The sequence below is a fragment of the Amblyomma maculatum genome, chromosome 1 (assembly GCF_055883805.1).
Source record: "Amblyomma maculatum isolate TAMU_Amacu chromosome 1, ASM5588380v1, whole genome shotgun sequence".
Lineage (NCBI taxonomy): Eukaryota > Metazoa > Arthropoda > Arachnida > Ixodida > Ixodidae > Amblyomma > Amblyomma maculatum.
In genome coordinates, this window is record NC_139344.1 from 440,943,067 (window position 1) to 440,955,516 (window position 12,450).

A 12,450-nucleotide genomic window follows, 5' to 3' on the forward strand; every position below is an offset into this window, starting at 1 on the left:
CTAACACAGGCAGCTCTATTCAGGTGGGCATAGAAGCCAACACCTCTGGATTCCGAGTCAGAAAAGCTCTTCCTAGACCATGTTCATGCAACATCGTTAAAGCGGGGTTCTATGCCGGGTGGTCTTGCGTAAAAAGTGGTAACTTGGCAATACGCGCTAATAGTATGTATGAGCGAGCACTGAACAAATGTTGATGAGAAGCCTCAGTTTGCAAGCCGAGCCAACGCTTCGACCAGGGCACTTGTCTTCGTCTGGGCCCAGGCGAAGACGAGTCTCCTTGTATAAACTTCGGCTCGGCTTGTGAACTAAGGCACCCCCTCAACATTGTGTAGGCGTCTTCTTTACTTGTTCTACCCTGGATCCTATAGAGTGTATGTGAGATAAGAGAGACACAAATTAAAGGAATAGCGATCAATGGATTAGCGACTAATAGAGCAGCGGAACAAGCGGAGCTGCAAACGGAGGTCATTAACGATGCCACGTCACTGATTTAAAGTCGGAGCCTAGGTGTGCTTTCAATTCTTATTTTCTTTTCCTTTTGTATTATTGTCCTTTTGCTGAGTCTTAAATAACTAAGCAAGCAGTCAATAACTATAAGCTCGTTATGCTTTAGGCAGTGTGGGCCGAGCAATATTATTTTTATTTGTTGTTTTCATTTCCAGACTTATTTCACTCAGTAAGTGTTAGCAAAATGACGTAGATTTAACGTTATTAATTCATTATAGTTATGAAGGGTGGCCTGTTCTCGGCAATTCGGGATAAAAAAATCTTTAATACCTGATTCGAGGGTGAGTAAAACCTTATCCACAACGTACCTGCAGCTTGTATTGTAATACAAATAGAAAACTGAACATCATTTTTCAAAATAGTCTCCTTGTTTTTGTACGCACTCGATCCATCGTTGCACAAGCTTCCTGATGCCCTCAGATAAGGAGGTTTTCGGCTGAGGAGCGAGTCAGCATGCACCGCGCCATAGTAGTTGTTTAGGGATCCATATTGCACGCACGTTTGAAGCCCAAGAGCGTTGTGAATAATTTTTCATGGGAAGAACCATGACTAATTGAAGACAATGTACCAGTTATCGATAGTCACTCGTTTGTCTGATAGAACCACTCATGCCATGTGTATGCTCAATGTTGTCAGCTTTTGAGGTTGTTGATGATCGCTCGGCTCCTTCCCTATGCTTAATAGTTGTGCGACCATGTTAGAATTTTTTATCTATTCGTGAATTATCTACTGCAGCAAGACAGTGTTCCTGTATTATGCCTAAAGGTTTGAAGCACGTCCTGAGGCCTCTTATGTACCTTCCGAACACTGAAACGGAATGATTGTACTTGGTGCAAACTTCTTATGTAGGGGCCAAAATCTTTCTGCAATGAAAGGCTGCACCCCAAAAATAATAGCTGCACCCCAAAAATTAATTCAATAAACGATGACCGAGGTCAGTATTAACAATGAAAGAAGAGTTACGTCAACAGTGCGGATAGTTGAAATTTTCTTCGCTCTCTTACAAGGGGCGAATGCCGCTAGAATGACTACGGTTAGACAACTCGACCATCAACGGTATCGACGTTAATGGGTGTTGACCTGAGTGCTCATTTCGCTTTTCGTGCACGCGCGCAGACGGTGCGCTTCATCATTTCCTGAAGGTCGCCTCGAAGAGCAAGGCCACCCGTTTCTTGCTGTCGGTGGTCCAACGGGACAGCGAGTACTTCGCCGAACAGATGCAGAACGAGGGCTACGCCACCAGACTCCTCGGACGCTACCGCTCAGGGCGCATCCAAGGCTACGGCTTCGCGCGTTACGTCGTCCGGGACGCGGAAGATGACCGGAAGCAGCTGAAAAAAATCCACGCGCTTCTCGCGGTGGGTGAAAAAAGAATACAACATCCGGATTAGAAACCCAGTGAGCAGCTCAGGCCTCTTCCTGGGCACAGTAAAAAAGCAGCTAGGTTTTGCGAATCCGAGGCAGAAGGAGAAGAAGGAGATGGCTAAACAGTGTGAAAGACAACCGAACAAGGGTTGAGGTGAAGCCTTGGTTTGCAAGGGAATGTTTCAACAAGGAAAATTGTCTTCTCCTGGGTTTCGGCCAGCCTCATTGCAGCAAACGCAGCAGTCCCCTTGTTGGAAGGTTAACTTGCGAACTGAGGCTTCGCCTAAAATCCTGTTCTGTTCTCGTTCATATAGTTTTTGAAAAATATAAATTCACTTATTTTCCCTAAATCGAAGCTCCAAGTTTTTTTTTTAATGTAATTATTCGATTCCTATTCCATTCGATAATTTTTCCTGGCGTTCTGGATTAGCTTAATCAGAGCCAAGCGCTGTATATTTTGTTTGCTATTGCCTGAAGAATCGGGCTGGAGGTAGCGTGGTTCCAATTCAGCCATCGCGAAAAACAAGCATAAATTACGCAGTTAAATGGAAACAAAATTGATTAATTTTCACTGCCGGTGGAGTTAGGCGCCTGATGTCGCTGCAGGCGACGACCTGGTAAGAGAATCCAGACACGCAGTACCAATCAGATGGGAAGTATGTACTGACGACGAACTGTGAAGCAGTAGGTTTGAAGGGCCATCTTTGTGAGTTAGTTTGCATGGTTGAAAAATAAAAATTATATTCTGATTTTATTCCTCTCAGCCTCTTCTGATTGGACCATGCACCGTCACGGCTCACCACAATCAGGATTAACACTTGTATTTTCGAATGGTGCAGCAAAGGAATAAACAAGCGACAAATTAAATGTATATTGCCGTCCTAAGCTTATTTCATTGTACCGTCTTTGCCATAGAAAACTGTCTACATGGTATACATCTCAGACATTCGGCACACCTCCGATGTTGCGTCTTAACGGCTAAGTAATTAGGTGCTACGGAGAACCCTCACATTTATCTTTCAAAGCCTCTATGCCTTTTGCATTGCCTGAAAGACTCCTGTGCTGTCAATATGCGCTAAACTCCAAGTGCATAAATGCACCAAGTAGCCTGGAAACCCTTCTAGAAAGTTGTGTTTTTTTTTATTTATTTAATAATACTGCAGACTCTTTCTGGAGTCCAAGCAGAATTGGGGAAACAAACTTGTACAAACCAGAAATGCAAAAAAAAAAAGGCACAGAACAAAAGTTAAACATTCCTAGTTTTCAAATACTGAAACAGCGCCTGCGATAACACGCAAATCAGTGGCTGCCGATGGTCTCCGCGTTGAGCATTCGCATCACAGCGCGCTTATAGTCAGGAGTATGTTCGTCTCTTCAGAGCGTCTATAACGTTTTCTCAACCAATGTGACGTGCATATGCAAACTTCCTATAAGATAAGCAAAGATGTTTACTGCAAGAAAACAAAAGTCACAAGAAGACATGTTTTGGGAAGTTTAGTTTCCATCGACTCCACTGCTGCTTCGGCATTGGTCGTTATCGTCAATAACCTTGCCCGTTATACACGGAGATGTCGGCCCCGCTGTGATGCAGAAGTTAAGGTGCTCGACTGTTGTGCTCAAGGATGCGGGATCGAATCCCGGCTTCGGCGGCCGCTTTTCGATGGATGCGAAAAGCAAGGCGCCCTCATGCTCTGCGATATGAGTGCGCATTAATAAAACCCAAGCGGTCGAAATTCCCAGATTCCTCCACTACTGTTTCCCTCATAGTCTGAGTCGCTTTGCAACGTTAAACCCCATAAACCAAACAAAACAAAGATGTTCGACATGGCTGACAGGCGCCACAAACTAGCAAGTAAGCCTAGAAAATAGAAAATACCATGCATAGTGATCACACAACCGGGCAGCTTTACGTCATGCATTTTTCATTCCTTGTGTGTGAAGATTCGATGCGGTATGTTCGCTAGGGCAGTGAAAGTGGCTTTTAACGAGTGCCCCTGACATAGGGCTCACGGTGATTTACATGCCTTTGCTTTATCGACCTGTCGGTTGGTTGATGAGCGGGCGAGCGCCTCATGTTGCATCTGCATCGGCAATGCGACTTGCAATGTTGAATTCATATTACACGCGTAAACAAAGCACAGGCTACTGGACGAGCAGCGCGCAGCAATAAGGCTTTAAATCGTATACGACGTGAACCTATCACTACTTTGGCAGCTCTACGCACTCACTCTAGTGCTTGCGGTTTTCAGAAGCTGCGGCATGTCCTGGGAAAAGAGGAGCTGGTCGTCTTCATGGGCATCCGATTCATCATCGACCCAGCGAAACGTCAGGCCCGCCTCAACGAGCTGATCCAGACGGTGTCCAGGTAGGCGCTACACTTTACGCGATAACGTTCGGTCAGCCAAAACGCAATCAACACAATAAAGAAAAAAAAAGCCGAAAAGCAATCGCCGTAATCCAGAACTGAGAAAAACGCGTCAGAAGAATTACGATATGCAATAGAAAAAATAATGCAACCTTTGAAGTTAAAACCCCGACTATCTTCATTACAGACCGGCGCGAAACGCATAGACCGCTTGTGCTTCTTTATTGCCGTGAAAACACAGTTACGAACGGCAAAGCATGCCAGCTAGACCTGCGCTGGCGCATGCATAGTTGGAATCTTTTCTGGTTCATCAAACAGACAAAGCCACTCTGGTGGATTTCGCTGAATCCCGAAAGTTTCGCCTGGGTAAACGACAGTGCGTGCGGATCGTTTCGTGCGAGCATCGAATATTTATAGTTTCGTGTCGTACGTGCATAGGCCAAGAACAGCGACGCATAGGCCAAGAACAGTGAGTGTATTTAAGCGTGATAGAGGGGTGCTTAATTAATGAATACACCGTGAGCGTATCAATTACTAAAATGTATTTGGAATGTGTACGGACAATACAGTAATAATAATTTAAAATATTTAGTATGACAAAAAAGAGACGGAATGAAAAGACGGTGTTAAATGCGGTATTTACTATACTCTTAATGTGGCGCTTAAGCGTTGCCAATTTGTGTGTGTGTGTGTGTGTGTGTGTGTGTGTGTGTGTGTGTGTGTGTGTGTGTGTGTGTGTGTGTGTGTGTGTGTGTGTGTGTGTGTGTGTGTGTGTGTGTGTGTGTGTGTGTGTGTGTGTGTGTGTGTGTGTGTGTGTGTGTGTGTGTGTGTGTGTGTGTGTGTGTGTGTGTGTGTGTGTGTGTGTGTGTGTGTGTGTGTGTGTGTGTGTGTGTGTGTGTGTGTGTGTGTGTGTGTGTGTGTGTGTGTGTGTGTGTGTGTGTGTGTGTGTGTGTGTGTGTGTGTGTGTGTGTGTGTGTGTGTGTGTGTGTGTGTGTGTGTGTGTGTGTGTGTGTGTGTGTGTGTGTGTGTGTGTGTGTGTGTGTGTGTGTGTGTGTGTGTGTGTGTGTGTGTGTGTGTGTGTGTGTGTGTTTCCTGTCCTCTCCAGTCCTCTCCTCCTCTGGCAGGAGGACCCCTGATTGCAGTGTTCCCTATAGATCAGATTTTTATCCGTTCTAGGGCGCTGCCTTTTCCTTAAGGACTGCGGGGCTACGTACAGTATCTCTGCGGCCACGCCTGTATGATGGTAGCATCGCAACGTTGTGTTGGAACAACTTTAGAGGTACATTCGATGCGTTAGTCATGGTATTTAGATTGACATTCACGTTAATTGTGTTGGTGTTCCGCCACCCTAATGCTGCTGTTTCGGTACCCTACAGCCTAGAATGTATTTGAGTAATTTCGAGCATCATTCTTGTGTGCGGCTCGCATATTTTTATCCTTCCTGCCATCCATAGCGAACCTTCCTAATTAGGCAGTGTAATCGCCTGCGTGGCGGTACGCCATTCACATCAACAAATTATCGCTGTGGGCTCCTGTCAGCAGACCGCGTCTAAAGATCGTGATAAGAGAGTTTTCACTGATAACATAGTTCATAATAACGGTTGTGATACGGCCCGTTTTAATATCACACCGAAGCTTGTGACACAATACGGCGATCACCTTGCAAGGGCTTTGATGATTTTGCGTACTTAGGCATCTTCAGGTTTTGACTTCCAGCGTAAACATTATGTGGACGCTCAAGCTCTACCTTAAGAGTAGACGCAAAGCACCTTCAACAGCTCATTTTCATTCGTCAAGTACTTTTATACTTTCTTCTTTAAGTTCGTTTGTGGTGAAAGTAAGGCACAATCTTTCTCGGACCCCTCAGGTGACACTTAGACTTGTCCGAGGTTAATATGTCGTCGGTTTTTGTATGTGCCAAAAAATATAGCCTCCAACATAGCTGGATTGGGAGCGAAATGTTTGAACACCACCCTGCGCAGAGAAGCATTGCGTCACAATTTTGACAAACAAATCATGTGCATTTTTTTACACCGTTTTTCTCAATTTCGTTCGCGGCGACGGTGGCGACGATGGCTTCTCATTCCCTTCGCTAAAAAAAAAAAAGACAAATTGGAGACACATTTAACCTTCCTCTACAATTGGGTACGACGCGACGGGGTTAATGACTTGAGTCAGCGGATCTTCTTGCGAATCATCCATCGCGTACACTCACCGCTCACAGACATATGTACTTTTCTTTTCGTTTATATGGACCTAATTAATGTTAATTGTAACTAAATTTTTGTTAGGATACAGTTGTGAAACGACCGCGTTAATGACTCCCCTCGGCGGCTCCTCTTTTGGACCCTCGATCGCGTACACTCACCGCTCCCAGGCATATATACTTTTCTCCCTTAGTCTGACACCTAATCAATGTTAATTATTAATTAGCATGCTTGTTACAATACAGCCGTAAGGTACCACAGTAACTGAAAACCACATGATATAAGTACGTAAAATCTTCCTCTTTAACAATGCCGTACAAGCATATCTGTGCTGCATAGGGCTATAGTTTATGACTCGGGAACCCATGTGCTTCAGTTCGCCTGCTCACTCTCCACAAGCTTTGTTTTCAAAACAATTCATTTCATTTGCGCCGTTCTACTTGTGACGTCAAACCTTTCCGATACATCCGCATTTTCTCTAGAAGCTGTCGGGTTTGACGCCGAGCGGAAACCTTAACACATTACTTGAAAAGGGCGCAGTTCGGCACTAATTTCATATAGTTTCAATAGGTTGTTTTAATTATTCATGTGCAGACGTTATCTCATTTTTGCTTGGAACGATTAGCGCGAATGAGGGTGATGAGAAATTTTCAAGGGATCAGGAATGTTTTTCTTTAATGACGTTCCCACGGAGGAACTAGATCACAGGTTCAAACAAGCAAGGCAGTTCCGATTCTGTTCATTGCTGACTCGATACTAAACAGGATAACGCTGTGTGACCGAGAGGAACTTGGGGCAAAGAAGCGTACCGTCTTTACTTATGAAATCCGCGAAATCCGGCTTATACCGGTAGTCGCAATCAGTGGTATCAGCTAGGACTCGGGAGATTTGTTCGCACTTCCTTCCCAAGAATGTGGTTAGCATGAGAAGCATGGGATAGCAGGAGGCCACGTTTCCAACTGTCGATGTCGACTGTAATGCTTTATGGGGCAGCTACCGGTATCTGTTATTTGCACTCAACCCCATCTTATTCTCTCTTCTCGCTCATCGCTCCGCGAGCAGCTCCCTTACATTTCTGGTACTCATCACCCACGTGACACCAGGACCTGCGGGATCGATGGAGCCGTGCGTGGTGGACCCTATCGACAGCTGGACTAATTCCTCGTTCAACAACAAGAGCCACCTGTCCATAGTGAGTCCGGTCGAGCTTCGTTCCGAAGTAGTCGTGACTGCTGGGCTCTTCGTAGAGCTTACTACAGTCATTACAAGTCATGTACTAGAACATTCTGTTCTGCTAAGCTCTTTGGGTGAAGGAAGTGAAGAAAATGACCAGCAGCAGCACTATGGCCCATAAACAATAACCAAGTGAAGAGGGTCCAGGCGCTGAACACCTTGCTCAGAGCTGCTTTTCTCGACGGTTGACTCTCAAATCACGATTCAGGGAACGTACTAACGTGCAGATATGCTGAACGGCAAGGAGATAGATCTGCGGAGTAAACTATTGACGGCTCATATGCAGAACCAGAGCATGACCTAAGAAAGAAAATAAACCGTCGTAAACACCCTGCAGTCTTGCGTTAGACACAAGCACTCATTCACGAGTTAAAGAGGGTACTTCTTTTGACTTTGCAATGAACTGTAGTAATTTTGGTGCAACACTGCGTTTAGCATAAACACCCTTATTTAACTAATTTACTTATCTCCGAAGCATATGTCCTATATCATGTAGGCAGCCCAAGACTGGCCTTGGGTCAGTATATGCCGCCCTGTCAGAAAGCTTGGGCAGCGAGGGTACCTGCCCAATCTAGGTGTCATTAGTGGGCCTCCGTACACGCACCTCGCAGCTATGGGCCTCGTGAGCTGGTATGGTGGCGCCAGAGTGTGAACAACTAGCGCCATCAACAGGCCTGGCCGCGAACTTTCCTGTTGCTATTATCTGCAAGAACCGGTTGCCGGTTCTGTGGCTGCCTTGCGGCATAGCGCATAGCGGCGCGGAATGAACATCACGCGTTGCTTTGTGAGTTTCGGCAAATTGAAAACACCGACAAATTGGCCCCATATCGCATGTCTCTACCAATGGCGGGATCGGAAACTAAGCTCAGTGGCGACATCCTCCTCATTCTCGCTCGTGTGCGAACACGTTCTTGTATTGGATAAAAGGAATGTGCGATATATCTTGGAATCACAGCTATTTGATGTTACCATTTGTGAAACTTCTCACGGGTCCCATTTATTAAACTAATGTCGGTAGTCAGTCAAAATGGGGTGTTCACGGATGGTGCAATATCCGCGGTCTCTAAATTAAACTGTCCAAGTTGCTAACTCTGAGATTGCTAGTACACGCATGACTATCCGGCAACGAAATCGGTTGAAAAGATGACGTAGCAAAAATTCTTATACGTATTAGGGGTAAAGATAATTAATAAGTAACAGAAAAAAAAAAGCGTTTTTCAAATACTCGTAGCTTGTATTGAACACTTCTACAATTGCGCGCTACACTCGATATGTGGCCGACAAGTGCATACTAAAACCGATCACGTTTTCAAGCGGAGGTTTCCAACTGTTGTGAACGGTACGCAGCGTGACGCAGCTGAGCTGGTGCGCCAGCAGACGGGTGACGCTCAGCGTCACCAGTCCTTCCTTCTGTCATCGTCCATGGGGGTCGTGTACTACGACGTCGACGAGGACGCTGACAGGAACGCCGAGCTGAGGGACGTCCCGTGCACGGGAGCCTCCGTCTCCTCATATTCCACGGTAAGAGATCAAGGGATGTTTCATATATTTTGATATAACTATTTTATCCGAGTTGCTCTAAAAAAACAGAACAACAGAACAAAATCATGCCTTAGGGCAACTCCAGAAAGTGAGGCCGTACCCAAGCTATCTCTGTGATTGCTTGGCTTTTAAAATATCACCCAGTCAGTCTGTGATGATTGGTTGCTGAAGTCGCCGATTACTATATCTACTCTCCGAATTTACTAATGCGCAGAAGCCAGTCTTGGCACCTTGCTACATGCGATGATGAAGATTTTAGACGATGAGTCAGGTCGGGAGGGGGGGGGGGGGGGATCATAAACGGAAACATTGTAAGAGTTTCCGCTTGCCTTGAAAGCTGCGATAATCAACAACAGCGACAGCTTATCTGCCAGCAAGGGACGAAAGTGTGCTTGCTTTTTTGTGCGAATTCTTAAAATGGAGCCTCGATCGTGCTCCCACCTGGAATCCTGAACTGCGTCATATAACAAGCTGTAAGTTTGGGCGTAAGAGCCGCATTTTTTATTTCTTTCAATACTTCAGAGGTACGCCGCTCGTGCAAAAAATAATCATTTTCTGTATTAAATCTCAACCTAAATTCTGAAAAAAGCATTTTCTTTACACGTTTGACATTATATCTGGACCCTTGTTCCAGACAGCTTATATGCGAAATGGATGGCATAAAATACATAAGGGAGGATAATGATGCCCTAAAAGATAGCACTCATCCAAGCAGCAGTGCAGTGCTAGAAAACGATGACAGGAGCAGGCAGCAGTCTTCATCGAATATCTTTGGTCAAAAGGGACATATGTGTAGCTCATTATATTTAAAGCCAATTTTTTTTATCAAATCATTGCAGTCTAAGTTAGGGAGTGGCCCATCCAGGATTGAGTCCATTAGGCGCATTTATACGGTATGTCAGCCATTTTGAATTTGTAAACGCCGGCAAACTTCTGCTTTCCATTCGCCCTCATCTCCTTCATGGCCACAGCAATCGCTTTTCATCTCTTAGGGATTAGCGCGGTTCCCCTGTAAGGCCTTTGTAGAACAGGCTGCCTTCAAACCGTCCCTCTCACTCTCTTTCTCCCCCCCACACACACACGCACACGCACAAACACACAGGAACCGACACGCAAGCACGCACGCACGAAAAGCTTATTTTGGCGACAAAATAGAAAGTGCACGGGTACATGGGTGCCACAATATATGAAGATACAAACCGAATCAACTGCAAAACACTTGAAAGCAGCAGTGCGAAGAGAATAGCTTGCGGTTGCACTGCCGTCTTTCACAATACAATTACTGCAATTCTAGAACTCGTGAACAACTTTCTATGCATGTGCGACCAAAGCTATACAACCGACACGCACCAACCCACGGCACAGCAGAATACAGTCCCTCCAGAAATTTCACAGATCGTGCTTTTGAATATTATACATTTTTTTTATTTATTTACGTTGCTAATAAATAAAATATACTGCAAATTAGTAAGTACGGCATGCCGTACGCATGCCGATGGCTGCGTTGTTTGTCGGGAATATATACCGCAACGCATACATGCGCCGCATCTGCTGCGTCCCCCGTCGGTTCCTGTACTCTTTCGCAATGCACTTGTTTTGACACCATAAACCGTGTGGGCTTTTGATTAATCATAACTTTACATTCATATGGGCCTTCAGTGGCATAGCGAAACATATCTATGCTTAGTTGCTTAGTTGCTTAGACTTCAATCAAGCGAAGGATCAAGCAGGGTTTCGGAAACGGTACTCTACTATCGATCATATCCATACCATCAATCAGGTGATAGAAAAATGCTCGGAATATAACCAGCCCTTATACATAGCATTCATTGATTACGAAAAAGCATTTGACTCAGTTTAAACCTCGGCGGTGATCCAGGCATTGCGAAATCAGGGGGTAGACGAGCCGTACGTGAAAGTGCTGGAAGATATATATAGTGGCTGCACAGCAACCATAGTTCTGCATAAAGAAAGTAACAAAATTCCCATAAAGAGAGGTGTTAGGCAAGGAGACACAATCTCCCCAGTACTATTGACAGCTTGCTTAGAGGAAATATTCAGAGACTTGGAATGGGAGCAGTTAGGGATAAGGGTAGATGGAGAATACCTCAGTAATCTGCGGTTTGCTGATGACATTGCCTTGCTAAGCAACTCGGGGGATGAACTGCAAATAATGATTGATGACCTAGACAGTAAAAGTAGAAAGGTAGGCTTGAAAATCAATATGCAGAAGACTAAGGTAATGTTCAACAGCCTCGGGAAGGAACAGCAGTTTACATTAGGTAGCGAAATACTGGAAGTAGTAGGCGGATATGTCTACTTAGGACAGGTAGTAACCGCAGATCCGGACCATGAAAAGGAAATAACAAGAAGAATAAGATTGGGATGGAGCGCATTTGGCAAGCACTCGCAGATTATGACTAGCAGCTTACCTGTATCGCTCAAAAGGAAAGTATACAACAGTTGCATCTTGCCTGTACTCACCTATGGGGCTGAAACGTGGAGGCTAACCAAGAGAGTTCTGCTTAAGTTGAGGACAACCCAGAGGACTATGGAACGAAAAATGGTAGGGGTAACATTAAGAGATAGAAAGCGTGCAGAGTGGGTCAGAGAAATAACTCAAGTTACCGACATTCTAGTGGAAATTAAGAAGAAGAAATGGACATGGGCAGGACATGTAGTGCGAAGAGAGGATAACCGATGGTCGCTGAGGGTAACAAACTGGATTCCAAGGGAAGGAAAGCGTAGCAGGGGGCGGCAGAAAGTTAGGTGGGCGGATGAGATTAAGAAGTTCGCAGGGGTCAAGTGGATGCAGCTAGCACAGAACCGGGTTAAGTGGAGAAATATGGGAGAGGCCTTCGCCCTGCAGTGGGTATAATCAGGCTGATGATGATGATGATGATGATGATGATGATGATGATGATGATGATGATGATGATGATGATGATGATGAAGATGAGTTGGCGACTCGAAAACTAATAATTCACCGTAAAGGCAGAACTTCAACCGAAACTGTAACCGAGGCCAGATATGCGTGGTGTATAGGAACACTGTGAGGAAAGCCCTTTCATATATCTCATTCACAATTGCTTGTAACTGCCTTATCCAACACAATATTATTGCAAAATAGCAGCATGCATTCCGAGAAAAGAAACCAACCTAGACGCTTTACCCATAACTAAGAAATAATTACTTTATAACCCTATGGCCAGTCACAATACATTCCGCATA

At 45.0% G+C, this 12,450-nt stretch overlaps 1 protein-coding gene across 2 annotated transcripts in view; it reads left to right on the forward strand.

Annotated features, from left to right (window-relative positions):
* LOC146209565 (uncharacterized) overlaps window positions 1–12,450 on the forward strand; it is a 75,799-nt gene that overhangs the window by 8,431 nt on the left and 54,918 nt on the right. For both annotated transcript variants that reach the window (XM_084587420.1, XM_084587421.1), the window contains exons 3-6: window positions 1,624–1,865; window positions 4,122–4,237; window positions 7,507–7,636; window positions 9,025–9,198. In XM_084587420.1, coding sequence (XP_084443546.1) covers window positions 1,624–1,865; window positions 4,122–4,237; window positions 7,507–7,636; window positions 9,025–9,198 — 662 coding nt within the window. The remainder of the gene's footprint in view (window positions 1–1,623; window positions 1,866–4,121; window positions 4,238–7,506; window positions 7,637–9,024; window positions 9,199–12,450) is intronic.